Source organism: Macaca fascicularis, chromosome 5 (assembly GCF_037993035.2).
Source record: "Macaca fascicularis isolate 582-1 chromosome 5, T2T-MFA8v1.1".
NCBI lineage: Eukaryota > Metazoa > Chordata > Mammalia > Primates > Cercopithecidae > Macaca > Macaca fascicularis.
The window spans coordinates 55,431,062-55,457,004 of NC_088379.1; the positions used below are offsets into that span (position 1 = coordinate 55,431,062).

Genomic DNA, 25,943 nt, shown 5'->3' on the forward strand with positions numbered 1-25,943 from the left:
TTGCCCTTCATTTCTTACACACAGTTTATTTCTCATCTGAACTCTACATATGACTGTCACATAGGGAAATTTTCAGCATATTTCTGTCTTCCAAGAATAAGATGGAAAGCCAGTCCTTAGGAAATGTAACTTCCCTCCTTGACCAAGGTTATTAAATATTTTATGGGTTGGGTGATTAATTAAGAATACTGATTCATGAATAATTTGAAAGGCTAAATGTAACCAGTCTTCTAGTCCAATTCAAGAATAAATGGGAGCTCGGCTGGGTGCGGTGGCTCAAGCCTGTAATCCCAGCACTTTGGGAGGCCGAGACGGGCGGATCACGAGGTCAGGAGATCGAGACCATCCTGGCTAACACGGTGAAACCCCGTCTCTACTAAAAATACAAGAAAATTGGCCGGGCACCGTGGCGGGCGCCTGTGGTCCCAGCTACTCAGGAGGCTGAGGCAGGAGAGTGGCGTGAACCCGGGGGGGCGGAGCTTGCAGTGAGCCGAGATCGCACCACTGCACTCCAGCCTGGGGCACAGAGCAAGACTCTGTCTCAAAAAAAAAAAAAAAAAAGAATAAATGGGAGCTCTAACAACCTGAACTAAGAAAAGAGGCTTTCTGATGGTAGTCACTATGGATAGAATCATCATTAGGGTTATTGTGGGAACCAAATGAGTTAATACGTGGAAAGTACATATGTAAGTGAATATAATGCATGAGATGAGCACTTAGCACATAATAGGAACTCAATAAATGTTAGCAATTATTATAGCTCTTTGTCACCTGGCACCAACAGACCTTTTCTTTCAATAGGTGCAAACAGAAAACCAGCACTCTCGTTGACCCGGTAGATCTTCTTGTCAAACTCTAATGTGGGTTCATCCTCAGTGTCGTTAATAATGACCTTCGCCCGGGTGAATTCCCCTAACAGGGCATAAGCTGGCATGCTGAGCTCCACAGTGAAACTCTCAACATTTTCAAACACGTCGTCATCGTTGATGACAATGGTGCAGGACTTGGTGTCCTCTCGCTCATCAAACTGGACCTGTCACAAAGAAACCAACAAGAAGTTAAGCTGTGCCTGAGCTTCCCCTGCTCTGCTCCCCAAGGGCATAATAGGAAAAGAGCATCTAAGCCCAGTGGGCAGAGAACTGACTGAGATAGCTGGTTCTCCCAGCCCTGGTTCCCTGCTGTATCACCTGGAACACCCAGCCACCTCTTCCCATTCTTAACCTGTACAGGAAGGCTGCTTTATTGTATAAGAACATGAAGGAGCAAAATCTCTCCTACCATTGGTGACCAGAAAAAAACATGTAGTAACTCTTTATAGCCTGTCTTATTAACTCACTTGGTGCAGCCATAGTCATCATTTGATGACTCCGTTCCCTTTCTGGAAGATCTCTGGTCTTGGAGTGTGAAGTTCTGTTCTCAGGTCTGGTTCTGTTACTTCCAAGCCGTATTAGGTTATGAAGCTTTATAAACATCAGATTCCTCATCAACTAAAGAAAAAATAGTAATATTCCTACTTCTAAAGGAGGTCTTGTATACGAAGGTGCTAAGTGTATTTTAAAGCACCATACAAACATAAGATATTATCATTACTATCACCATATTTACTTACACAATTAAAATTGACATAAAATTCCAGTGTACCGAATAATGGAATTTAAATTCATAGAAAATTACATTATAAACAAGGTAGACTAATTTTAACTTGATATTTTGACTACACCCTTTGCTATTAAAATGTGAATGATTTTAGCCCAGTACAAAACACACAAATTATTTTATATGCACACAATTGTGAACTTATAGGGATTTATTCTGGTTTTACTTTGTTTAAAAAAAGAAGAAAGAAAGAAATTAAAAACCTTCAAATGAAACCACGACTATGGACTTGTCCAAAACTGTAAGTGCAGGAAATGGGCCTGGGCTATATTTTATGTAAACGGAGACAACTGAAATATGTACGAAAAACAGTCATAAATGTCTGGGGACATAAAAATCCACAAAAATTTTAATCGAACAGAAAATTATTAGTACATACCTAATCAACTAATCACATTAAGTTTTATTAAGCTTCGTATTTTAAAACACCCCCAATGAAATGAAACACTCAACAGATCTTTACATAAGATCTAGAATACACTGACAGTCTTTTGTCTTTCCCTGCAAAACACAAGAATATCCTCTGTCTTATCATTTAGCTGAAAGACATTAGCTTATCTGTTCTTTCCTAATTCCTCACTTACATTTGACATAAGAGGCATTAGCTTAGTCCAGCTGAAATGCCTCAATTAAAGACCAGAGCCCACTTCTCTTTACAGAGATCTGTGTCACCATAATAATAATAAAGTTGCTTTGAAAAACAACATTAAGTGCCAGATATTGTGCCCTCCATAAAAGATGACAAACACATGGGACCCTGCATTTGTTGACTATTTAAGTCCTCCTTTCTCTTCTGCTTTCACTCTCTCCTTTTTCTTTCTTATTGCCACCCTTAATTACCATTGGTATGTAGATGACTTGCAAATTTCTCTCTGGACACCAGATTCTTCTCTGCACTCTCTGCCCATCTATAGAGTGGTCAACCTGCTGTTTCTTTTTTTTTTCTTTTTTTTTTGAGACGGAGTCTCACTCTGTCACCCAGGCTGGAATGCAGTGGCCGGATCTCAGCTCACTGCAAGCTCCGCCTCCCGGGTTTACGCCATTCTCCTGCCTCAGCCTCCCGAGTAGCTGGGACTACAGGCGCCCGCCACCACGCCCAGCTAGTTTTTTGGTATTTTTTTAGTAGAGATGGGGTTTCACTGTGTTAGCCAGGATGGTCTCGATCTCCTGACCTCGTGATCTGCCCGTCTTGGCCTCCCAAAGTGCTGGGATTACAGGCTTGAGCCACTGTGCCCGGCCTCTGCTGTTTCTAAGACAATTTATACTCAACATGGCCAAAGCAAACAAAGTCACGAGCACCAAACCTTGCCAAACAGGCTCCTCTTACATGTTCCTTCCTAGCAAGAGGCATCATCATCCATCTTTCCCTTTGGCCCCACTGTGTAATCAATCCACTGCCAAATCCTATCAATTCTCACTCATCTGTCAAATCCATCCACTTCTCTCTAACTTCACTTCATAATAGAAGCCCAAGCTCCCATCATCTCAGCCAGCCTATTCTAATGACTTCCCAACCAGTCTCCTTACACACTCTCTTTTCTCCCTTTAAGTAAAAAAGATGAGGGGAGAGGAAGGGTTGGGATACCAAAGCTGAGCGTAGAACATGATGCTTGGAGACGTCTTTTTGTCATGAAGCAAAATGTAAAGACAGAGAAGCTAGACAACAACTTCTCCTTTGGCAGTTAAAACTTCAATGGAGGTTAGAGAGATCATCAAGAACAAAGTGCTATGGGAGGGGAACATAGGAAAACTATTTAATACTTGAGGAAGGACACTAATGAAAAGCAAAGTTGGGTAAGAAGTGGGAAAGTACCACAATCGCTTGCAGCCACGTCACAGCCCTTGCTGGAGCCTTCCCCAACCCCACCACCCCACCTACCTGGCCAGCATACTCTACGTAGTCCTGTTGCCCAGGTTGGGAGCTGACCCTGGAGCTGGAGCTGGCGGTGCCTTGCTCAGTGTGACACAGGACGATGGCATATTGGTTCAGGTTCCCAGTCCTCTGCACCGTGACACTGACAGACCCTGCCTTCTCACTGACATTGTAGCTGGAAGCACGCAAAAAGGCATCTCTTAAAATATGCCCCATGGTTATGAAAAAACAACTTGTTTAATGCCTGTCTCTTCCATTTGATTCTTGGCATTAGGTAGAGAAGAGGAAGTTTGGTTCCTCTAAGAATCCAGGCTGTAAATTGAGGGAATGAGCTCACCTGAACAATCAGAGCATCAAATAAACAGGAAAGCTGTGGATGCAGAATGTCGTCTTCCCTGCTTTGGAAGCAAGCTGAGAGTCAGTTTGGGAGATGGACAGCACATAGGAGCTATGAAGTTCAGATTTCGGGGCACAGAGAAAGGAAAAACAATCTCTCCCTACTGCGGTTGAGTAATCACAAGAGATCAGTGGGTTCTCAGGGTTCTTAGGGAAGAAAGCTGCTCTGAAGGCAATCAATGACTTAGGTGGGAACTGACTGGACCAGATCTCCAGGAACTGTGTAATGGAGTCAGGGCAGAAGCAGAATTAAGAAAATGTGAGGTAAGCCTACCTAACAGAGGTGTTTAGACAAATGGAACTTTAAGACAATGAGGGAAGAACAGGATTAATTTAGCTTCCTGCTCAGAATCTCTGTTGCATTTGTAAAGTAGAAGGCCAACTATTCATGTGCTATTGATTCATAATAAGTATCTAGGTTTGGAAAGCCCACAGAAAGTAGGGCATGAGCTGGGTTTTGTTTTTCACCACTGAGGATGGCCCCTGGACCTGGGTGCATGTCTTGTGGCTGTGAGAACAGCAGGGAAAGTGCCTCTGAGAGCTCAGTCCTCATTGCCAGCTTTGGGATCCTGTATACCACGTAGTCCACTAAATGTTGGAGGGTTGTCCAGAAAAAGGGATGAATTTTATTGAATTTATTGAATTTTGAAGGCAATACAATTGAGAGGTAAATAACAGCAAAACATTACATATGTAAAAGTTGATTCTAATTTTCCTCTAATTCTCCAAATGTGTGTAAGAGTAGAATAGCCTGAATTTGGGGAACATGAAATCAAGGTTTTAAGTCTTCCTTTTTTCCCCACAAGTTCTAATTTTTATCTGAATTTTCATGAAGCTGATTTCTTGGATAGTGAGGCTCTGAAATGTAGACTTAAAGAATATTTCACCCACATAAATTATAATCCCAGTTATAATCTAACCTATAAAATCAGCACCATGCTTGCACACTACTCTTAACAATCAGTATCTCTCTGTTTGCCTTTCTCTAACAGATTAGAAAAGCATCTTAAAGTGCTGTCTACATTAAGCCATGCATTTAGCCCTAAAGATATACATTCCTATCAAACCCAAAGAAGCCAGGGAAGAAAACAGGCTTGAGAACAAGGAGAATACAGATGGAAGGTGAAGATATTGACAGTGTAGGCCAGTGATTATTTTCCAAACTTGAATGCCTATTTTTATTTTTCCTATCAGTTCTACTAGACTCTCTTCTTAAACTTAAAGACAGAAGCAAAAACATTTGAGAAGCAGTAGAGCACATCGTTAAGATCACTGGGCTTACATCCTGGTCTTACTGCTTATTAGCTATGTGACGGTGGACAAGTTACATAAACAAGTTTCTGTCTCTATTACTTTGCCACTGTGGGGACAGGAATGGAATTCATCTCAGAACTGCAAGTATTATATAAGATGATGCATGGCAAGTCCTAGTGCAGTACCTAATACATACAGTGCTCAATAAATATTTGGTGAAATTATTGCTTTTATCGCTGCCATTATCACCATCACCACCATCAACAGGTGACTAGAGCTGCCCCCCCAGCATCCTTCATCCTGACTCCCTCTGCTTGCCTGATTGATTTCTCAAGAAGGAAAGCACAGTCAAACTTGTACCTGGTATATTTAAAGCTGATGAGGGACCACTGGATATGGAAGACATTGTCGCTGACCACGTTGGGTTTACTGTCTTTCACCAGAAACTGAAAACTATCCATCATCTCATGGATCTTCTCCTCGTGCAACACGTAACGAATCAACCCCAAGTTCACATCCTCTGTGAGAAAAAAGACTCTGTGAATTAACCCAGGGATGTAACAACAGCGTCATAGATTACCACACCAACATACCTAGTTTATTCTTCTAAATGGGTTACAGACAAAACTTATTTTCCCAAGCACCAAAAGTATAGTAGTTATTTATTTATTTATTTATTTATTTATTTATTTATTTATTTATTTTCTGAGACGGAGTCTCGCTCGTGGCCCAGGCTGGAGTGCAAGCTCTGCCTCCCGGGTTCATGCCACTCTCCTGCCTCAGCCTCCTGAGTAGCTGGGACTACAGGCCCCTGCCACCATGCCTGGCTAATTTTTTGTATTTTTATAGAGACGGGGTTTCATGTTAGCCAGGATGGTCTCGATCTCCCGACTTCGTGATCCGCCCGCCTCAGCCTCCCAAAGTGCTGGGATTACAGACGTGAGCCACTGTGCCTGGCCAAGTATAGTAGTCTTTAAAATAAATGTTTCTGTCAGATTTTAAAAGAAAATCCTGAAGCTCTGTGAAACAAAAGATCCATCTTTATTTACAGAGATACTGTAAATATCTCTTATGCTCTTATAAAACGAGAATCCCAGAGTCCTGACAAAAAGCACTTCAATAAATGTTTGTGGATGTTGACGGCAAGTCCTAGAGTTGACAAAGTCTTTGACCCCATCCTCTGTGTTTATAGCCTCATACTCAGACCTAACTCCTTCTAATAAAGGTTCTTTGGAAGGTATGTGCTAATAAGAATAGCTGAGTTGGGTTAAAAAATCCCATACACAAAGCACAGCTAAAAAGGTGTGAGGAGAGAACATTCAATTGAAGACAGAGAGTAAAAAGAAAATTCATGGAGAATGAATTTTGAGATGCAGTTTTGCAATGACTGCTCTCAGTCAAGCCCATCCTGAAAAAAGTCTAGAGGAGCCTGACAAGCTTATAAAAAATGAAAATACAACATGGCCTACTTGAGGTGATTCAAAATAGGGAAAATATTTCTGTTGAGCAACCTCTACATGTTGATTTTAATTTATAGGCTGAAGACTTAAAGTCTATAATCCTTAGAGATCAAAAAAATAAACCACACAGGATCACAGATCTTTCATAATGTCTACTTGCTATTTTTTGCTTTCTTGTTGTTATTGTTTTTAAAGAAAACCAAGCAGTATCATGCATTCTTTTCCAGAAAACCTGGACAACACTTAGAGCAATTTAGGAGTTGAGGAAGCACGGTAAAGGTGAATTTTTCTTTGCCATAGTTAAGCATCACAGGGAAAAAAACCCAGGAGAAATAAATTCGTAAGTTGGATGGTTAGGCACTAGAAGATCTCTGTTTGCAAAGAGGTTACTTGGGCATAAGTAGCTGGAAGTGGCTGTGAGAAGAATCTGGGAGATAGGGAGTGTGACATTGGCATACATGTCTCTCATTTCTAAGTCCCCAGAGAGTCCCCACCCTGGGTGAAAGTGGCAGCAGCTCTGCTAGGCTGCAGCTTGTTCTCCACAAAGCCATGCTTAGGGCTCGTCGTTATCTCATAGACTAGCTGTGCATCCTCGGTGTCTGTGTCCACGGTCAGCAGTTCCTTCTTGGTGATCAGGTTGGTTGCCTAGAAGAGAAACCCATTAAATTTAATTCCTGAGGTGGGAATAAAGCAGGAACAAGACCCTCTGACTCAGATTTAATTCAGTTCAACAATGATTTACTGACTATATTTACTGCATAGAAAACTTTGTCAGGATTGGAGAGGCTATGAGGATGAAAACTATCCCAGCTTCTGCCCTTGAGGTATTCACACTTTATGGGGAAAGAAAGGCTCATGCACAACGTCAATGTGGAAAGAGCTACAATGGAAGACATAAAAAGAAGGCTGTACACTTTTTAAGAGAGAGAGGGAGAGAGAGAGAGAGAGATTCATTTCATCTGGAGTTGAAGGAGGATGAATTGGAGGCAGCGGGATTAGAGTTGGGCCTTGAAAGAAAGTTGGAACTTCGAAACAATAATTCAGTAAAGGGAAGGTGGCCACTTTCTAAGAGTCAATTATGATGCCTGAAATAGAGTAAGAGAAATAGACTGTACCCTGATATTGCCCAGATACACTGACTGAACTTTCATTCATTCATTTACTGAAGTATTTAGTGAGAGCCAACATTTGAGCAAAGAAAGAGGGTGGTCAACAGCATTGAAGATTTTTTTTAGGTCTAGTAAGGTAAAGACAGATAATTGCCCTCTGGATTTGGCAAAATAGATGTCACTGGTGACTTTAATAACAGTTACTGCAACAGAGTAGGAGTAGGGGGTAGAAACCCAATTGGAGAGGATTGAGAAGAGAATGGAATTGCTCTGAATAAGGTGGGGAAAAAAGATCAAATAGGGCACAGGAGAAATTGGCACTAACTTTAATTCACTTTAATTCATGTCTTTTTTTTTTTAACCCAACCAGTTCAATGAGAAGCTACAGTGCAACAGCTACACATACAATGAACTAATCAGCTCCATGGAGATGGAAAACAAGCCACATCCTAGAAGGAATACCACCCACCAATGCAAGAAACCAGTTCTCAACCGAAGAACTGGGTGGGGATATGGATTTAGTGCTTGACATGGTTACTAGGTGAAATTTATGGCATAGATCTTAAAATGACCAATTTGGAAATTAGGAGAAAGAGAAAGGAATGTCTAAAGCTCAATTCATCTGCGCACACTTACCTACAAAACGCCCCGCTTCTTTCTCATTTATGGTAGACACTCGATATTTTCCAAAATCTACCCTCCCCTTCTTCTAGTGAACAGTTTTTTAGCTGAGCCTCTGCCTGCCCAGCTAGAGACACTATTTCCCAGCCTCCCATGCAACATTTGGGCTATATGAACAATTTATTGCCAATAAATATGAGTGCAAGGAATGTATTCAATTTCTGTATCACTTGCTTAATATGGAGTTCCTTGCCCCTCTCTTTCTGTTTTTTTCTCCTTCCCGTATGCTGGTACAGCTGTCCCTCGGTATCTATGGGGATTGATTCTAGGCTTCTCTGAAGATTACAAAATCCATGGATGCTCAAGTCCCTTATATAAAACGGCATAGTACTTGCATATAACCTATACAATTTCTCTTGTATACTTTAAGTCAAGATTACTTATAATACCTAACATGGCATAAATACTATATAAACAGTTGTTGTACTATATTTTTAAAAGTTGTATTATTTCTTTTTTTTTTTCCCTTCAAGTATTTTTGAGCCACAGTTGTTAGAATCCACAGATGTGGCACCTGTGGATACCAAGGGCCAACTGTATATTGATGAATTTCTGAAGAAGTTTGACCAGGTTGTCAATAGCAACCACTTAGTGATGGCAGAACAATAAGGTGGAGGGAAGCCACATCTCTAAGTGCTCAGGTAGAGCCCTGCACTGCCCACTTATTTCCACCCTGTATGTGAGAAAATAAATAAATAAACTTCTATTTAGTTTGACCTACTATATTTTGGGGTCTTTTTGTAAGAGCATCTTAAATTATACACAATCGTAACCGATCCTACACAATCTAATAAACCACTCAACAATCCTAACCAAACTCAGGGAGCTCACTAATCTCAGGAAAATCAGTTTATTTAGGGAGGGACAAACAGGTGAGCGGAACTGGAGTTCTATTCGTAAGTCATTGTCGTGAATAAGGATGTAGCCCAAGTTGGGTGGTGTGAACATGACGGAGGGGCAGGCCTTACCTTGCCATCCATGTATTCCAGCCACTGGAGTCCCAGGTTGGTGACAATTCTAGGCGAGCCATCATCTACTGGGAGGATGTCTACCCGGAACGACTGAGGCGCTGCTGTCATAATCTGTAGGGGAGGGCAGAAAAGAAAACTCATCATTCACAAGTACCTGAAGTATGCCAAGTTCAGGGCCTACACAGCTGGAACCCCTGAAATCTGCTGACACTTCAGGGATGAGGGATGGGCAACTGAGCCCATTCCATCCCTTATCATCTTGGCACAAGACCTAAGGGAGAAAGCTGAATGATATAGTGAGAACAGTGTAGGAAGAAAAGAAAAAAACAAAAAAACAAGTGGCATTCTTGCTGGCATTTCACCTTCTATGGAAGCTGGTTTTTACACACCTATGTCTTCTTTAGTTGAGTTCAATATTGTCTTGGGATGAAAAAATAAACAGTATTTTCCCTTTCAATAAACCTTGTTAAAATTTTTATGAAAGGCTGACAAAAATAACTATTAAATTGTTAATGTTGAAATATCTAGGTGGGATTATGCCAGATGTGAAAGAGGTTTCATGGGAAGATATTTTCTTTGTTTTTTTTTTTTTTCTTTTCCCATTGTTGTCTGTTTTAAGGGAGAGCTCTCTATACGAGGGTGAGGGGCAGAAGAAATCAGGAATAAAAGCATTTGTGGGAATAGTGAAAAGGAAATTTTGTTTATAATCCCATTCTCACAGATACGCACATGCATGCATGCAACACACACATCATAAATTGGATCCAGCACCTCACTGTTCCTGGGTGGATACAGCAAGCTGGGACACAGGGCAATGAGATGTTGGCTTTTCAATCTCCCACAAGCCACCTTCTAAATAATTTCCATTTTTGTTTTAAAATGACACCGACCCTCCAGAGACCTGCTGTAATGTTTTGTTTATAAGAACAGTAGCCCTCTTGCTGATATATCCTGAAATCTTTTCTCTCTTCTGAAAGTCAAACTAACTGGGGAGCAGCTACAGTTTGGGAGAGAGAAAACAAGAGTGATGACTTGCCAGGTGGTGATGCTGTGCAGACACCGAAATGGCAGGAAAATCCCAAGAGCCATCCCACCGACATACCAGCTAACGGAGAATGACCTTCTCGCAGATTGTTTGTCTCGAAAGGACACAGAGGATCTTTTTTCTAGGAAAATAATCCTTCATTGTCAAAGTAGAAAAGGAGCTGTGAAGGCCTGAGATCCTTCTGTTATCTTGGAGGTATAGTAAGGTGTACACATGCCGCTCACTAAAACTGCCTCCCCCAGGTCAGATACCTTTCATCAGAATTGCAGTTTAGGAACTGCTGGAGAGCTGGTTAACAAATGAAGGGATGAGAAAAATGGCAGCAAGGGAGTGGAAGGGGGATCAACGTTTCTTCTGATCATCTGGATGTTAGAAGACAGCAGTTCCTTTAGGAAGTAAAGCTTGTCAGTTGCACGACCTCAATAGAAAAGCATTTTACTAGTTTCACAAGCTGGTTCTAAGATGATGATGATGATGATGATGATGATGATGATTACAGCTTCAGTTTATCTGATGTTCCCTGTGCACCAGGCACTGGGCTAAGTGCTTTATATACATCAGGAGAATATGTATTACTCCCACTTTACAGATAGGGAAAGTGAGGCTTAGAAAGTTTAAATGATTTACAAGTACATTCAGTTTGTACAAGACAGGGCTGGAAATTAAATCAGTATCTTTTAGGATACATATGCAGAAGAATGAACCTGGACCCCTATCTCTCACCACATACAAAAATCAAATCAAAATCAACTAGAGAATTAAACATAAGACCTCGAACGATGAAACTACTACAAGAAAGCATTTAGAAACTCTCTAGGATGTCAGTGTGAGCAAAGATTTCTTAAGTGTTATCCCACAAGCACAGACAACCAAAGTGAAAATGGACAAATGGGATCGCATCAAGTTAAAAGATTTCTGCACAGCGAAGGAAACAATTAACACAGTGAAGGGACCACCCAAGGAATGGGTGAAAATATCTGCCATCTACTCATCTACAAAGGATTAATAAGCAGAATATACTAGGAGCTTAAACAATTCTACAGGAAAAAATCTAATAATCTAGTTTTAAAATGGGCAAAAGATTTGAATAGACATTTGTCAAAAGAAGATATACAAATGGAAAAGAGACATATGAAAAGGTGCTCAATATCACTGATCACCAGAGAAATGCAAATCAAAACTACAAAGAGATGTCATCTCACCCCAGTTAACGTGGCTTTTATCTAAAAGACAGGCAATAAAAAATGCTAACGAGAATGTGGAGAAAAGGGAACCCTCATACACTGTTGGTGGGAACGTGAATTAGTACAACCACAATGGAGAACAGTTTGGAGGTTCCTCAAAAAACTAAAAATAGAGCTACCATACAATCCAGCAATCCCATTGCTGGGTATATTCTCAAAAGAAAGGAAGTCAGTATATCAGAGAGATAGTCGCACTCCTATGTTTGTTGAAGCACTGTTCACAATAGCCAAGATTTGGAAGCAACCTAAGTGTCCATCAACAGATTAATGGATAAAGAAAATGTGATACATATACACAATGGAGTACTATTCAGCCATAAAAAAGAAGGAGATTCAGTCATTTGCGACAACATGGATAGAACTGGAGGCCATTATATTAAGTGAAATAAGCCAGGCACAATGAAACATCACATGTTCTCACTTATAGATGGGATCTAAAAATCAAAACAACTGAACCCATGGAGCTAGAGAGGAGAATGGTTACCAGAGGCTGGGAAGAGTAGTAAGAGGGCAGAGATGGTTAATGGGTAAGAAAAAAAAGTCAGAATGAATGAATAAGGCATAGTTTTTGCTAGCATGACAGGTGACTAACATCAAAAATAATTTAATTGTACATTTTAAAATAACTAAAAGAGAATAACTGGATTGTTTGTAACACAAAGGATAAATGCTTGAGGGGATGGATACACCATTTTCCATGATATGAGTGTTACACATTACATGCCCGTATGAAAACAACTCATGTACCCCAAAAATATATATACACCTACTGTGTACCCACAAAAATTAAAAATAAAAATTATTTTTAAAAATCAATATATTTTGGATGCAAAAACCACACTCTTAACCACTGCTACTTCTCAAAGACTGAGAAACTCTGTTTAGGCTGAGGGGATCCAGCCCAAAAAGAGAAAAACAATCTAGAGATATACAACGTTATTCAAAAACCAGATGAAAGAAAAATTAAAGGGTAAAGGATGGGCAAAAAGAAAACAGAAATAACAGTAATACTAACAACAAGAACTATCACCATTTACTGAGCACTATTTGTCAATGGTGTTAAGTATTTTATGTGGATCACCTCCTTGGATCCTTAAACCAAGTATTTGAAGCAGATAATTACCGTCCATTTTACAGATGAAAAACTGAGGCTTAGAAATGTAATTTGCCCAAGGCCAACCTACTAGCTAGTGACAGAACAAGAACTCAAACAGTGGTATGCTTGATGTAAAAATCCATGTTCTGCCTCTGCCATGCAGTGCTAGGCTACCTCCTCCAGTGTCCTCACCCCTCACCTCTTTTCCCCCTTCCTCAATGATAAAGAAGGGGTTTGTCCCATCAGAAACAGTGAAGGTGAACCAGTCCTTGAGGGAGTTACTGCTGTCATGGCTGTAGCTGACCCGGTTCTGGTAGATGTCTTCCATGGTGAAGGTGGAGGTGAGGTGGAAATGCTGCCCATTGCTGGTTCGCTCAATGGTGCCATGGCGTGGAGGCTGCACGATGGTGAAAGTGACAGACTCGGCCTGTCCAGAAGGCAAAATACCAGAGGGGAGGGAAGCTCATAACAGAAACCAAAAGAGTGAGTGATGCCCAATTGCTGGTCAAGGGTAGCAGAACCCAAAGACATTGATAAAGTAAGGACTGTATTTTCTTTAGAGATGCCAAAAATAGGGCTAAAGAGAATGACCATACTGTTTGCTAGAATTGCACTTACATTCTGGTACCTTCAGGTGTAAGACTAAAACATTTAAATTTCTTCTCTTGAGGTCATAGGGGAAAGCCTGAATTGTAAACCTCTATGAAGATGATAGGAAATAGACCTTTTTAATCTGTTCATTTCTTTCCCATACATCTACCTATAAGTTTTATATACAGAATCTCATATGCATCACAACAGAAGCTAGCTTCTCATTTTTAATTACTGCTTCTCTGGTGACTCATAGAAAGAAAAAGAGGCATGCAATCCTTCCCAAGACTTTTCAAGGGTTTCCTACCAACTTAGAACAAAATGCCAAGGCCTAAACTGGGCCAGCATGGCCCTCTATGACCTAGTCCCAGGGTTCCTCTCTGGCCTCATTCTTTTCTCCTGCCTATTCAATGGGTTCCAGTCTCTTGGCCTCTTGCCACCTTTGCTACAGTTATTCCCAGAGTCTAAGTGCACTAGATCACAGTGCCTTTGCATTTCTGGTTCCGCTGTCTGGAGGGTGAATTCTCCCAGATAACTGCATAGCTTGCCCTTTTGCTTAACAATGTCTTTGCTAAAGTATGACCTCCTCAGAGAGGCCTTCTTTGGATACTCTGAAGTAGCACATCTATCAATCTCTATCTCCCTCATCTGCCTTTATTTTTCTTCATAGCACTCATTGTATCTGATCATAGTATGTTCCTTCTTTCTTTACTGTCTTTTCCCCAACTAAAGGTAGTAAACTCTCTAAGCCTGCAACTTTATCTGTCTTGTTACAGCCCTGTCTTTAGCATCTACAGCAGAGCCTAGAACATCATATGTAATTAATATTTGATGAAAGAATCAATCAATCAAAGAGTGCTGGCACAGAGAACTAATTAATAAGTGTAGCAGTATGAGTTTATGCGAGCTAAGTCATGTCAGAATGTGAGATGCTTTAATCTGGAAGAATGAGAATAAGAGCTTAGTCTCCACATGCGCTGTTTTACTGTACACAGCCTAGTTTTTGAGGAGGCTCAAATTGTAATAATTAGTTGCCATCAGAGAAGTCTGGATGAAGGAGGTGAAATGGAGAAAAGGGCATATAGGTATGGAAAATCCCTGTTCACGCTAATGGGTAAAATGTCATCTACCTGATTTTCTGTAGATCAGTACAAAATCAGCATTATAGCAAGAGCTATAACATGTTAAAAGGATTGTTACATGTACTCAAGGGAGAGGATGAATGTATTTAGGTTTTTAGAAAGGGTTTAAAGCAATTTTATCTCAAATGCATTTGATTTTCTTTTCTAGAAGGACAGGGTATCTTCTGTTTCTTAATCCTTCAAGGACGTTTGCACTCACCTTACAGGTCCTCCCTACCATCAGGATGCACAGCTGCAAAGCGATAGCTGCCACCAGGTCAGCCTCTCATTTAGCCAGAGAACCCAGGGGAGGAAGCGCTCTTACCTCTGTGTCAGCATCCACCGCCTTAAGCTCAAACTCTGTGATGGTCTTCCTCACGCCCTCCTGCACCCGCATCCCTGAGTTCTGTACGATGGGCAGCAAATCATCGACAGGGTGAAGAGTGATATGGAAAGTCTGAGTTACCTAGAATGGCAGGAAAGTGCAGGTGGGACACCTGTCCCTAGCACCTACCCAACAAGTCCAAGGTAGGTGCTCTCTACTTTCCCTTTCACACATTTCTGGCACAAGTCAATAATTAGGAGCCCCAAAGTGAGTCCTCTTGGGCAAGAACCAAGCTGGCTACAGAGGCTGCCCCTACTCCTTGACTGAGAGCAGAGGAAAATGAAGCTCTCTTTTCACCAGTCACTCTGCCTACTCCATTCAAAGAAGATGGTGAGGAATCAGTACTTTTCAAGGATGGAGTCCAGTGCTCACCTACCTCATTGACTCCATCAGACAGTGTAAAGCTGAAGGCATCTGAATGTTTCTCAGCCTCACTAGAATGGACATACTGAACATTTCGTGAAGTCAGGTCAGCTTGAGTAAAGGAACTAATCTGGATACCTAGAAAAAGGGGAAGAGAGAAACAGAGAGGATATTAAAATGCTAGCCATACATCTAAGGCTAGGGAAGTGTCACACTCTCACCAGAGAGAGAGACAGTCCTTTGTATTTTTCTTATAGCATTTATGTCCTGCTCTTGAGGACCTTGTGTTAAGAGTTGTTTGTGGATACAAGAGCATATATTCTGTGGGAGAGCATGTTAACTTAATTATAGTGGCTTCTATGTGCCAAGCCAACAGCAGGTGTTCAATCAATATTACTCTTCTTTCTCTTGGGATTTATATATGTAGGTAAAATCTGTGAAAGGTAGAGCCATTGTCTTATTCTCCAAGCCCCTCTCTCTTCAGTTTTATATTCCCCCAAGCGTCACAGTCCTTTCTGAAGACCTACCCTCATTTTAAATATTGCATAACGGTTTAGCTTTTAAACTAACGTTACAGGGCGTGGCTACACATGGCTTTGTTTCTGTGATTGGTAAGCCATCCCTGGCTGCCATAATTTTATTGGATATTCTTCAAGGTTCCTTTCAACTCTCAGGTCTACGATTCTAGCTTCTCCCATCCCACTTTAGCCAGTCAGGCAGTAACAAAACTTACCGCATGACTTTGGGGCATGAGCAATTATTCCATACCAAATCAAAAATGACCTTGAAAAACAATACCCTTTAATAATATAATAGAGAAAAAAATCATGTTAAATTTTTTTTCCAGAGTCATTTTTAAAACAAAAAGTTTGAAAGAAATTTTAAACAATGGCAAACTATCCCATTAATGTGCAATGTCTCTGTTTTAAATGCCTCACAACATTTAGCAAAACAACTTGGAATTGTTGCTTCTATCTTAGGGCTGCTAGCGCTCATACCCAGGTGCCAATCAAGACTGAAATGAAAATCACATCTTTTCATCCTCTAGCACAGATTATCTCCTTCTGATTCTGGGTTTTGAGGTATTAATCAATGTAATCTAGTCCTTTAGTTTGGCCCTGAAATTGATTTGCTGTATTCTGGGTTTTATGATTTGTCATTGTTAACCTACAAAGAAAACAAAGATTCTACATTGACTCATATATTTAAGGGTGACATCAGTATCACTGCTGTATCTTTAAGAAGTAAAAAAAAAAAAAAAAAAAAATCAACCCACATGGTTTACATTTGCATCTCTCCTTATCATCTGAAATTTGTCACACAGATACAATAGCCTCCCGAATATGGGGGCATTAATTTTTTGATGAGGCATTTTATATTTCTGTGCTTGCTACATCAGTTCTTGACAGGCAAGAAATGTAGCACCCTGTCTTATAGCTTTGTCTTTTGGCTCTGGACAGAAATCCATACCATTCTTTAAAAATTTAATAACTTCAGACTGGCTGTACTGAGAAATTTAAATCTCTTCCCCCTGCTGTGAATCCATTCTCACAGCTCACAGGAAAATCTCATTTGGATTCTCACCATCAACTGGTCACCTAATTCACTGTTCCCTTTATGGAAGTCTAAGACTGATTAAGAAAGGTGATAGATTTTGCCTTCCTCTTGAGATTGATTTTTAAAAATATTTTTTATTGAGGTAAAATTGACACATAATAAATTACACATATATAGAGTGTGCAATTTCTTTTTCTTTTCTTTCTTTCTTTCTTTCTTTTTTTTTTTTTTTTTTTTGAGATAGGGTCTTGCTTTGTTGCCCAGGCTGGAGTGCAGTGACACAATCTCAGCTCACTGCAACCTCCGCCTCCCAGGTTCAAGTGATTCTCCTGCCTCAGCCTCCTGAGTAGCTGGAATTACAGGCACACACTACCACCATACCTGCCTAATTTTTGTATTTTTAGTAGAAACTGGGTTTCACCACGTTGGCCAGGGTGGTCTCTAACTCCTGACCTCAGGTGATCCACCCACCTCGGCCTCCCAAAGTGCTGGGATTACAGGCGTGAGCCTCTGCCCCCGGCGTAAAGTGTGCAATTTCATAAGCTTTGGCACACCCAGAAACCATCACCTCATTCAAAATAGTGAACCAATTCTTCAGCCCCGAGTTTCCAACTTACGCTTCATAATCCTTCCATCCTTCCCTTTCCCATCGCCTACTCCATCGCAAAGCAACCAATGAATTGCTTTCTGATGCTACAGATTAGTTGGCATTTTCTCTACTTTTCAATAAATAGAATTATATAGTATATACTATTTCGTGTCTAGTTTCTTTCATTTAGCATGCTACACATATAAAGCTGCTGTGATGATTAGTGTGCAAATCTTTGTATGGACATAAGCTTTCATTCTTCTTGGTAAACCTCTAGGAGTGAAATGCCTGGAATATATGTTAGGTGTATGCGTAATTTTTTGGGAAACTGCTAAACTGCTTTTCCAAGGTGGTAGTACCATTTTATATTCTCACTACATTGCACGAGAGTGCTAGGCTTGACCTTAGTGGGACTTTCCTAATTCAATCTAGCAAACATTGAGCACCTATTATGGGTGGAACACAGTTTAAAGGCTGCTTATGTATGTTGAATTTTATCTTTTAACAACTCTGGGAGGTTGAGGTTAGCACGTTACCCCCATTTTGTATATCATGACACTGTAATTTATATAATTAAAATGTTATGTGACATACCCTATGTCACATAGCTAATAAAGGGGCAGTGCTGAAATTGGAACTCGAGGCAGTCTAATTACAAAGTTTACGCCTTCTAGGAGCACTTTTTGTAAAACTCATCTAGACAAGAAACCTCTTGAATTTCACTCTTCTTCTTTAACGCTTTTTCAATATGAAAGTAATATATGTCTATTAAAGAAAATGTGAAAAATCTAGACATGTAGGAAAGAAATATCATTCATAGACTTACCACTCAAAAAAAAAACCACAATATTTTTGAGTAGTTCCTTCTAAAATGGCTTATTGGCTGTACCCTCTTTCTTGTGTGAAATATTGATTTTGATGGGTTTTAATATTATCGTTTAAATGACACTCATAAATATGTGCCAGGGGTAACAAGTTGCATCTAGAACCTGAGTTTTAAGAGGACAAGAATTTTTCATGTTTCTTCACTGATGTGCACCTAGAATAACCCCTGGAACACAGTAAGTGCTCAAACCATATTTGGTGAATTAGTTTAGATTATCCACTATAATCTATACCTAAGAGGTTCTCTTGAGCACATACAGTCATGCGCCACATAATGACATTTCAGTTTCGGTCAACAACGGACTGCATATGATGGTGATCCCATAAAATTACAATACTGTACATTTTCCATGTGTAGATATGTGCCGATACACAAATACTTACCATCATGTTACAATTCCCTACGGTATTCAGTATAGTAACACGTTGCACAGGTTTGTTGCTTAGGAGCAACAGGCTATGCATATAGCCCAGGTGTGTAGCAGGTTATGCCATCTAGGTTTATGTAAGCATACTCTGTGATGTTCACAAAATAATGAAATCGCCTGACAATGCATTTCTCAGAATGTATTCCCCATTGTTAAGCAATGCATGACTATATTTTCCATCCTCATCCACTTTTTATTTTTAAAATTTTAGCCTTTGCTAATTGGGTTTTGGAAGACTTCATCTGCTCATTTGCCAGCAAGGTGGTGTTTCTAATCACATATTGTCCCTACTGCTGTCACAGCAGGCAGTTGCAATTTGAAATATCTTGAAGGGTTTTAATCCCATTGAAGGTGTTTTCAATCACTAACCTGCTGGCTAAACTATGTATCTGGCAGTATTATGGAGACCCACATTAACCCTGTCAGTCTTTCCAATTCCCCTGGAGGGCCAGCACGCCAAAGAAAGCAGAGTCCAGGTCAGGGAAATGGTGTGGAAATAAAGCATCTCTGAAGAAATTGCCTTCTTAACAGCTTGTTAGATGATGCCTCAGACCTCCCGCTTGCAGCCCAGCTGTGGGCAGTTCCATGCATGTTACCCATGTCCATGTCCTATCTGAAGCTCATCCTGTGGGAGACTCTCAGCCTTCTAGCTTCAGGATTTTTGCAAAGCCTCTTGTGATAGGTTGAATTGCACCCTTTCCCTACCCCAAATTCACATGTTGAAATCCCAAGCCCCAGTATTTTAGAATGTGGCTTATCTGGAAATAGTGTCAACGTAGACGTAATTAGATCACATGAGGTCATTGGGGTGGACCCTAATGGAATATGACTGGTGTCATAAAAAAGATAAATTTGGATACAGACATATCTAAACAGGGAGAACAGCACATAAACGAAAAGATGGCCATCTCCAAGCCAAGGAGAGAGGCCTGTGGCAGGTCCTTTCTTCACAGCTCTCAGAAGAAGCCAGTCCTACCAATACCTTGATCTCAAACTTGCAGCCACCAGAACTGTGAGACAATAGATTTCTGTTGTTTAAACTGCATATTCTGTGAAACTTTTTAATGGTAGCCCTAGCAAGCTAATATGCCTCTGCTCTCAGGGAGAACCCAACCAAGACAATGGGTGCATCCTATTTTGGATGGTCTCACAATACTGAAAGAGGTTGGAATAAAGAGGAAATGAAATAACACCATTGCTAAAGCATCACCTCTGAGAACTGTTTCCCAACTAACCCCCACCCCTCTCTTAGGTGGTACCTGCCATGCGTGCTTTGGGCTGCCCCTGTCCTCTGCCATGTGGCTACCGAACATGTGTGTGAATTATGTGTGTACCAAATTATGTGTGCCTGGCTACCGAAACACACATGCACATATTTTTCTACACGTCCCCCACTTCCAAAACTAAGTAGTCTCTTGTAGCAGTAAGTGTTTGCTGAAGGGAGAAAGGCAGGCAAGGAGAAAAGGAGGGAAGGAAGCAACTCTAATATGACAAGTACCATATGTATGTAATTACAAACCAGCCTATAAATAGAATTTCACTGGGGTCCTTTTAAAAGACACTTATATTCTAAGCCCCATCTCTAGGAGTCTCTATTTATTGGTCTAGGTGGGGCCCAGGCATCATTATTTTTAAACACATGCCACTCACTCAGACGATTCTAATGTGTAACATTCTAATCACTCACGTGATTCTAATGTCCAAATAGAGCTGAGAACGCTTGATGTAATAGAAGAGTAGAAAGAACAATCAGAAAACCTGCTTTGGTTTCTTTTTTTTTTTTTTAATGCTTTCTTTCTGTTCTATATGAGTCACATAGGCTAGTGTAACACACTGCCTTATTTCATTGTATTTTTTTGTCATCTCTATAACTGGAAGAGTCATAGCCCCCTCAGAGGTAGCAGATAAAATGGTGGATGACACTAACATCAAGTATTTGATCTTATTTGATCTGTGCAGTGGTGGGGGCAGCGGTGGTTATGTCTGAAGTTATATGAATTCTGCAGGTTTAAAAAATTATTTTAGATTCAGGGGTACATGTACAGGTTTGTGACAGGGTATATTGTGTGATGCTGAAGTTTGGGCTTCTGTTGATCCTGTCACCCACATAGTGAACACAATATCCAATAGTAAGTTTTTCAGCCTTTCCCCCCACCCCTTCCCTCCCCAGTGTCTAAGGTTCCCATCTTTATGTCCACGTATACCCAATGTTAAGCTCTTGCTTATACGTGACAACATGTGATATTTGGTTTTCTGCTTTGAATTCTGCAATATTTTTAATAAGAGAAATTGTGTGGATTTACTGACAAGAGAACTATTTATATCTGGTGAATAAAAATAATGCTTCATATGACTGTTACTAAACTGGTAAGTGCTAAGGGTTGGCCCTTAAACTGCAGTCATGACTAGGTAGCCTAAAGGGGGCTTCGTACTGCGATTTCTCCATACATGAGGACACGATACAGACTAGCCTCCACAAAGATAGAAAGCTAGTGAGGAATGAGGATTATGAGTGGGCTGAGGGTGCATGCACAGCTGAAGAGGTTTAACTATCCCGTAGTCACACATCCCAGGAGGCAGCCTGGACTCCAGGGTAGTCTGATTTATGGAGGTGGCTGAGTCAAAGCCCAGGACATTACCTGGAAGTTCTCACTTTGACCTCTCTCTCTCTAACTGTGTATTCCCTAAGGACAATATTATCTGCCCAAGCCACACAGGCTCTCATGATGCTGTCCCTCCATTTTGCAATCTTGTTGAGATGATATTACGACTTCTGGACAAAATGTCCACTTCCCTGAGAACTTTCAGAAGTGGCCTTAAAAGGTCAACTGGGGTAAGGAAGGGAAGAGATGCTTGTTTGAAAGATGGTTTACCTTTTTTAGAGCTTTAATTTAGCTCCTTCAAGAAATGAGAACTTGGCAGCGAGTACAAAGTAGAAAGTGGAAAATTTGTGGGTGACACCTTGATAAGTTAACTCTTAGCAAGAAAGGGTTCCCTGCAGAGTTTTGTAACAGCCAAAGGATTTAAGGATTTAAGATGTCTAGACTCGTCCTCGAGGGTACTCACTTTCGTGGGTACGTCGGTGATTAGTAAATAGCTGATGAAAGGATTTTCAATTTGATGAGGGTAAAGCTCTTCATCTGCCTGATTTTAAGATTTAAGAGCAAGATAGGATCCTGAGAATGGTTAAAACAACAATAACAACACAGGGGTTAGTTCCACATTCCCAGAAGGGTGGGGAAATACTCTTTGTAACCTGCGATTCACAGAGGCTGCATGAAGCTAAGCACTGTACATAACGCTTTTCTTCAAGCAGCATCTCTCACAGAATCAAGAAGCTTTGGGGGCTGACCAGCGAGGAGATCTACCTCTGGTACCCGCTGCCGCTGCCCTCCTGTGGTGCAGAAGTCCTTCTCTGTTTGCCTTTGCTAAGCACTAACGTCATCTGAAAAGTTTATTTCAGGCTCTGCTTCAGCTTCCAGTGGACTCCACAGGGGGAGGAGAGCAACTGTGGCTTTCCCCTGGTTGCCCACCAGCAAAGGGCCTTTTAATGGGTCTCTAAATGCCTTTAGAAATTCTGACAGATCAGAGAGGACCTTTTCTTCATCTGGCCAAGCAGCCATTATGTCACTTCAGGCTTTGAGGAAGGTGTGTTGTAACTGGTGAGGGGAATCCAGCAGGAGGTAGCCCTCCTTGAAATATTGCAGAAGCAGCAACTACCTAACTTCTGAATGAAGCACGTGGGGTGAGACTGAAATGAGTAAGGTGTTGAGAGTTGTGTTGTGTTGAGAGCTGTCTCTTGGAGCTCTGCTGATTTCAATATGCTCTATCAGGAATAAAGCTAAAAGTAAGAACGAGGATTCAGACTTAGGATTAGATGCCACAGCCTACTAGTTCTCACTAATCCACTACTGGCCTTTTAGACAGAACAATTATTTGGTTCAGGGCTTATCCCATTCATTGCAGGACATTTATTAATAGCATCCCTATCTCTACCCTCTAAATGCTTGTTTAGCCACCATTAGCCTTCATCCCCATCTGAATCAGTGTGACAACTTGTACCCTAGGGGTGACAACCAAATGCCCTATCCCTTGAAAACCAGTGTTGTCCTGGAAATAACTATATCCCAATATTACTTCCCCCTGCTTAAAAAAGATACGACTCCTGACTATTAGTTAAGTAATTAGATACCCAGTTAAAGTCTACATTCTCCAGCCACCTCACAGCTTTGCACACATATGCTCTTGCCACTGGAAGGTGACATATGTTATCTGAGGCCTGGCACAGTGGCTCATGCCTGTAAACACAGCACTTTCAGATGCCGAAGCAGGCAGCTCACTTGAGGTCAGGAGTTCAACACCAACCTGGCCAACATGGCGAAACCCCGTTTCTACTGAAAAGACAAAATTTAGCCAGGTGTGGTGGTGTATGCCTGTAATCCCAGGCACCCGGGAGGCCGAGGCACAAGAATCACTTGAACCTAGGAGGCAGAGCTTGCAATGAGCCAAGATTGCACCACTGCATTCCAGCCTGGGTGACAGAGTGAGATTCCGTCTCAAAAAAAAAAAAAAAAAAAAAAAAGTGACGTGTGTTCTTCCAGTAATACTCCTAAAAACAAAATGGATGTGGGGCTCCCCTGGCCTTTTCTTCCTTTCTGCTGGCTGGGGGATGACCACAGCTGCAGCATTCACCTTGGCCCAGAGGTGGAAGCCTCACATTGAGGATCACTGAGTCACCTCACACCCCTGGGCCACCTGCCTTTGGATTACTCTGAGAGAAAACGAATGTCTTGTTGAAATCATTGTATTTTGGGGTCTCCTTGGTCCAGCAGCTTAGCTTCTATCTTAGTTAATATAACTCCTTACTCTCATATCCCAAGAAAAACAGGGATATTTTGGGTCTATTGACAGAGGGAAACCCTGATGTGAGGGTGTGGCCTGCTCAATCTCGGAAAAATAGCGCATACAGGGACTGGACTCTCTTCGGTGACAGAAGGCTCAGGTCTGTCTTCTGCACAGTTTGCATAGGCAGATGGCTCCCTACATCTCCTATGGGGAAGAAGAGATTTCCCCACCTTTTCTCTCTACAGAGGACAGTCAATTATAATCAGCTGACCAAGCAAGACAGCATCAAAATAAGTCTATTTCCCAGTTAACCATCAGGAGGGTGTCTGCAGCACTAATGATTAATAATAATTCCAGGAGGCGTCTGGTCCCCAAATAAATATCTTGCCCCATACTACAGACACTGGCCTAGAAGTTGCTCTGCTCTTCTTGGAAATAACAGAACCCCCACCCCCGCCTCCGCCCCCCTCAACTCCAACTTCTGGTAAACCCATCGTCACCCATGGAGACAAGTGGGGTGAGGTGCTGCTGCTTTTCGCTAAGCTGTAGCCACCGGCCTTCAGGGAGGCCAGTAAGTATTCAACATGTACTTCCTCCAAAGGGAGACTTTTGACATGTAAAAACAACCACCCCCATGAACATTTTCTCATGCTGGGGAGGTAAGGAAGGAGACAATCCTGGCAAAATGAAACAGAAGGGGCTCAGTATGGGGTTGGTGATGAGGAGGGCAGAGAAGTCATGCTCTACCAGCCATGGGGAGGGGCGCCTCAGAGTAATGAGAAGAGGGCTGGAACCTTGTATCTGCTGTCTTCAGAGTTACTGGAAACAGGCAGATTGAGAAAACCTGGTAGGGACTGGGAAAGGTGTGAATTAGGAAGTCAAGCCCATCGGAAAAGGGCACCTGAAGGAACCATCCCAGGTAGAGGGCATCCCTCCACTTCTGGAGGGCGCTGCTCCAGGAGGAGGAGGCATGATCACCTACTGGCCTCTCCTGAACCAGAGCTGGCTTGGTTTCAGTCACCAGATTTTAAGCCCAGGAAAGGCTGAGGGCTGTGAAAACAGAAAAAGCAAATTTGGAGCCCCTGCCTCCCCAACAGGACTCTTAACACAGCTGGGGTCAGGGAAGAGCTGGGACTGCTACTGACCAGCAGGGAGGCAATGGTAGTGCCTTGCGGAAGCTCAGACCTTTGAAGGCTCTGCACGGTGGGGATGCGCCGCCTAACACAACAGCCAAGTCTGCCCTTTAATCTTTGGAGAGATACAATCAGCAGCCTTCCAGAATTCTGGCAGAGACAATTAGCTCATGAATTCTTTATCTAATATCTCAGTAGCCAAGGTCTTGGGGGTGCTGCTCTGCATACTTCCCCCAGGAACTTACAGACAAAAAGGCAGGTGACCTGCTCTAATTCCCACTAGGGATTTTAGCCAATTTGTCCATCTCTCTGTACGCCCTCCTGCCACACGTACAACACGCCCTCCTCCACCATCGCTGTGGACCCAGATGCGGTCTGCCTCCCTCACTTCCTCCATTTGATCACCCTCCATCTTTTAAAGCTCATCTCTCCCAACTCTCCCCTTCATTCACTCTGCTGCAGCCACCCTGGTCTCCTTGCTACGTCTTGAATGTGATTTGCCTGATGGAACCCGCCTCAGGATGTTGACATTTGCTGATCCCTCTGTCTGGAATGTCCTTTTTTTTTTTAATGTATCAGCATGGCCAGCTCCCTGGCTTTCTTCAGATGCCTGCTCAACTGTCATCTTATTATTAAAGAGGCCTTCCCTCACCCGCTTGCTGTGTTCTCCCGGGAATACCCTTACTTCTCCTGGACACTCATCACCATCTGACACAGCATATATGTGTTTGCTTCCTTGCTGTTGAAATCCTTGCATTAGAAAGTGAGTACAATCAGGGCAGGAACTTCTCCTGTTTTTCCATTTCCCTGGTTGAATTAATGAAGACTCTATAACCTAAAATATGAAAAGAATCCATGAAGCTCTAAATCTCCAACATGCTGTCACTGCCTCTATGTTCCAAGAAATAAAGATCATTCTACCTTTAGATTGTCTTTTTTTTTGAGATAGGGTCTGGCTCTGTCACCAAGCTGCAGTGCAGTGGTGCAATCACAGATCACTGCAGCCTCAAATCCCAGGCTCAAGCAGTCCTCCTGTCTCAGCCTCCCAAGTAGCTATGACTACAAATGTGCATCACCACATCTGGCCTTTTAAAAAAAAAGAAAAGAAAAGAAAAGAGGCCAGGCACGGTGGCTTAAGCCTGTAATCCCAGCACTTTGGGAGGCCAAGACAGGCGGATCATGAGGTCAGGAGATCGAGACCATCCTGGCTAACAAGGTGAAACCCCATCTCTACTAAAAATACAAAAAATTAGCTGGGTGT

At 41.7% G+C, this 25,943-nt stretch overlaps 1 protein-coding gene across 6 annotated transcripts in view; it reads right to left on the reverse strand.

Moving 5' to 3' along the window:
* The window catches only part of FRAS1 (Fraser extracellular matrix complex subunit 1), a 449,074-nt gene that overhangs the window by 68,967 nt on the left and 354,164 nt on the right, over positions 1-25,943 (reverse strand). For 5 of the 6 annotated variants that reach the window (XM_045392441.3, XM_005554975.5, XM_065545065.2 and 2 more), the window contains 8 exons: positions 15,259-15,383; positions 14,823-14,963; positions 12,985-13,212; positions 9,398-9,511; positions 7,134-7,284; positions 5,540-5,699; positions 3,536-3,704; positions 787-1,033 (listed from right to left, as the gene is read on the reverse strand). In XM_045392441.3, the coding sequence (XP_045248376.2) occupies positions 787-1,033; positions 3,536-3,704; positions 5,540-5,699; positions 7,134-7,284; positions 9,398-9,511; positions 12,985-13,212; positions 14,823-14,963; positions 15,259-15,383 (1,335 nt within the window). The remainder of the gene's footprint in view (positions 1-786; positions 1,034-3,535; positions 3,705-5,539; positions 5,700-7,133; positions 7,285-9,397; positions 9,512-12,984; positions 13,213-14,822; positions 14,964-15,258; positions 15,384-25,943) is intronic. The other variant, XM_065545066.2, reaches the window with a different exon arrangement.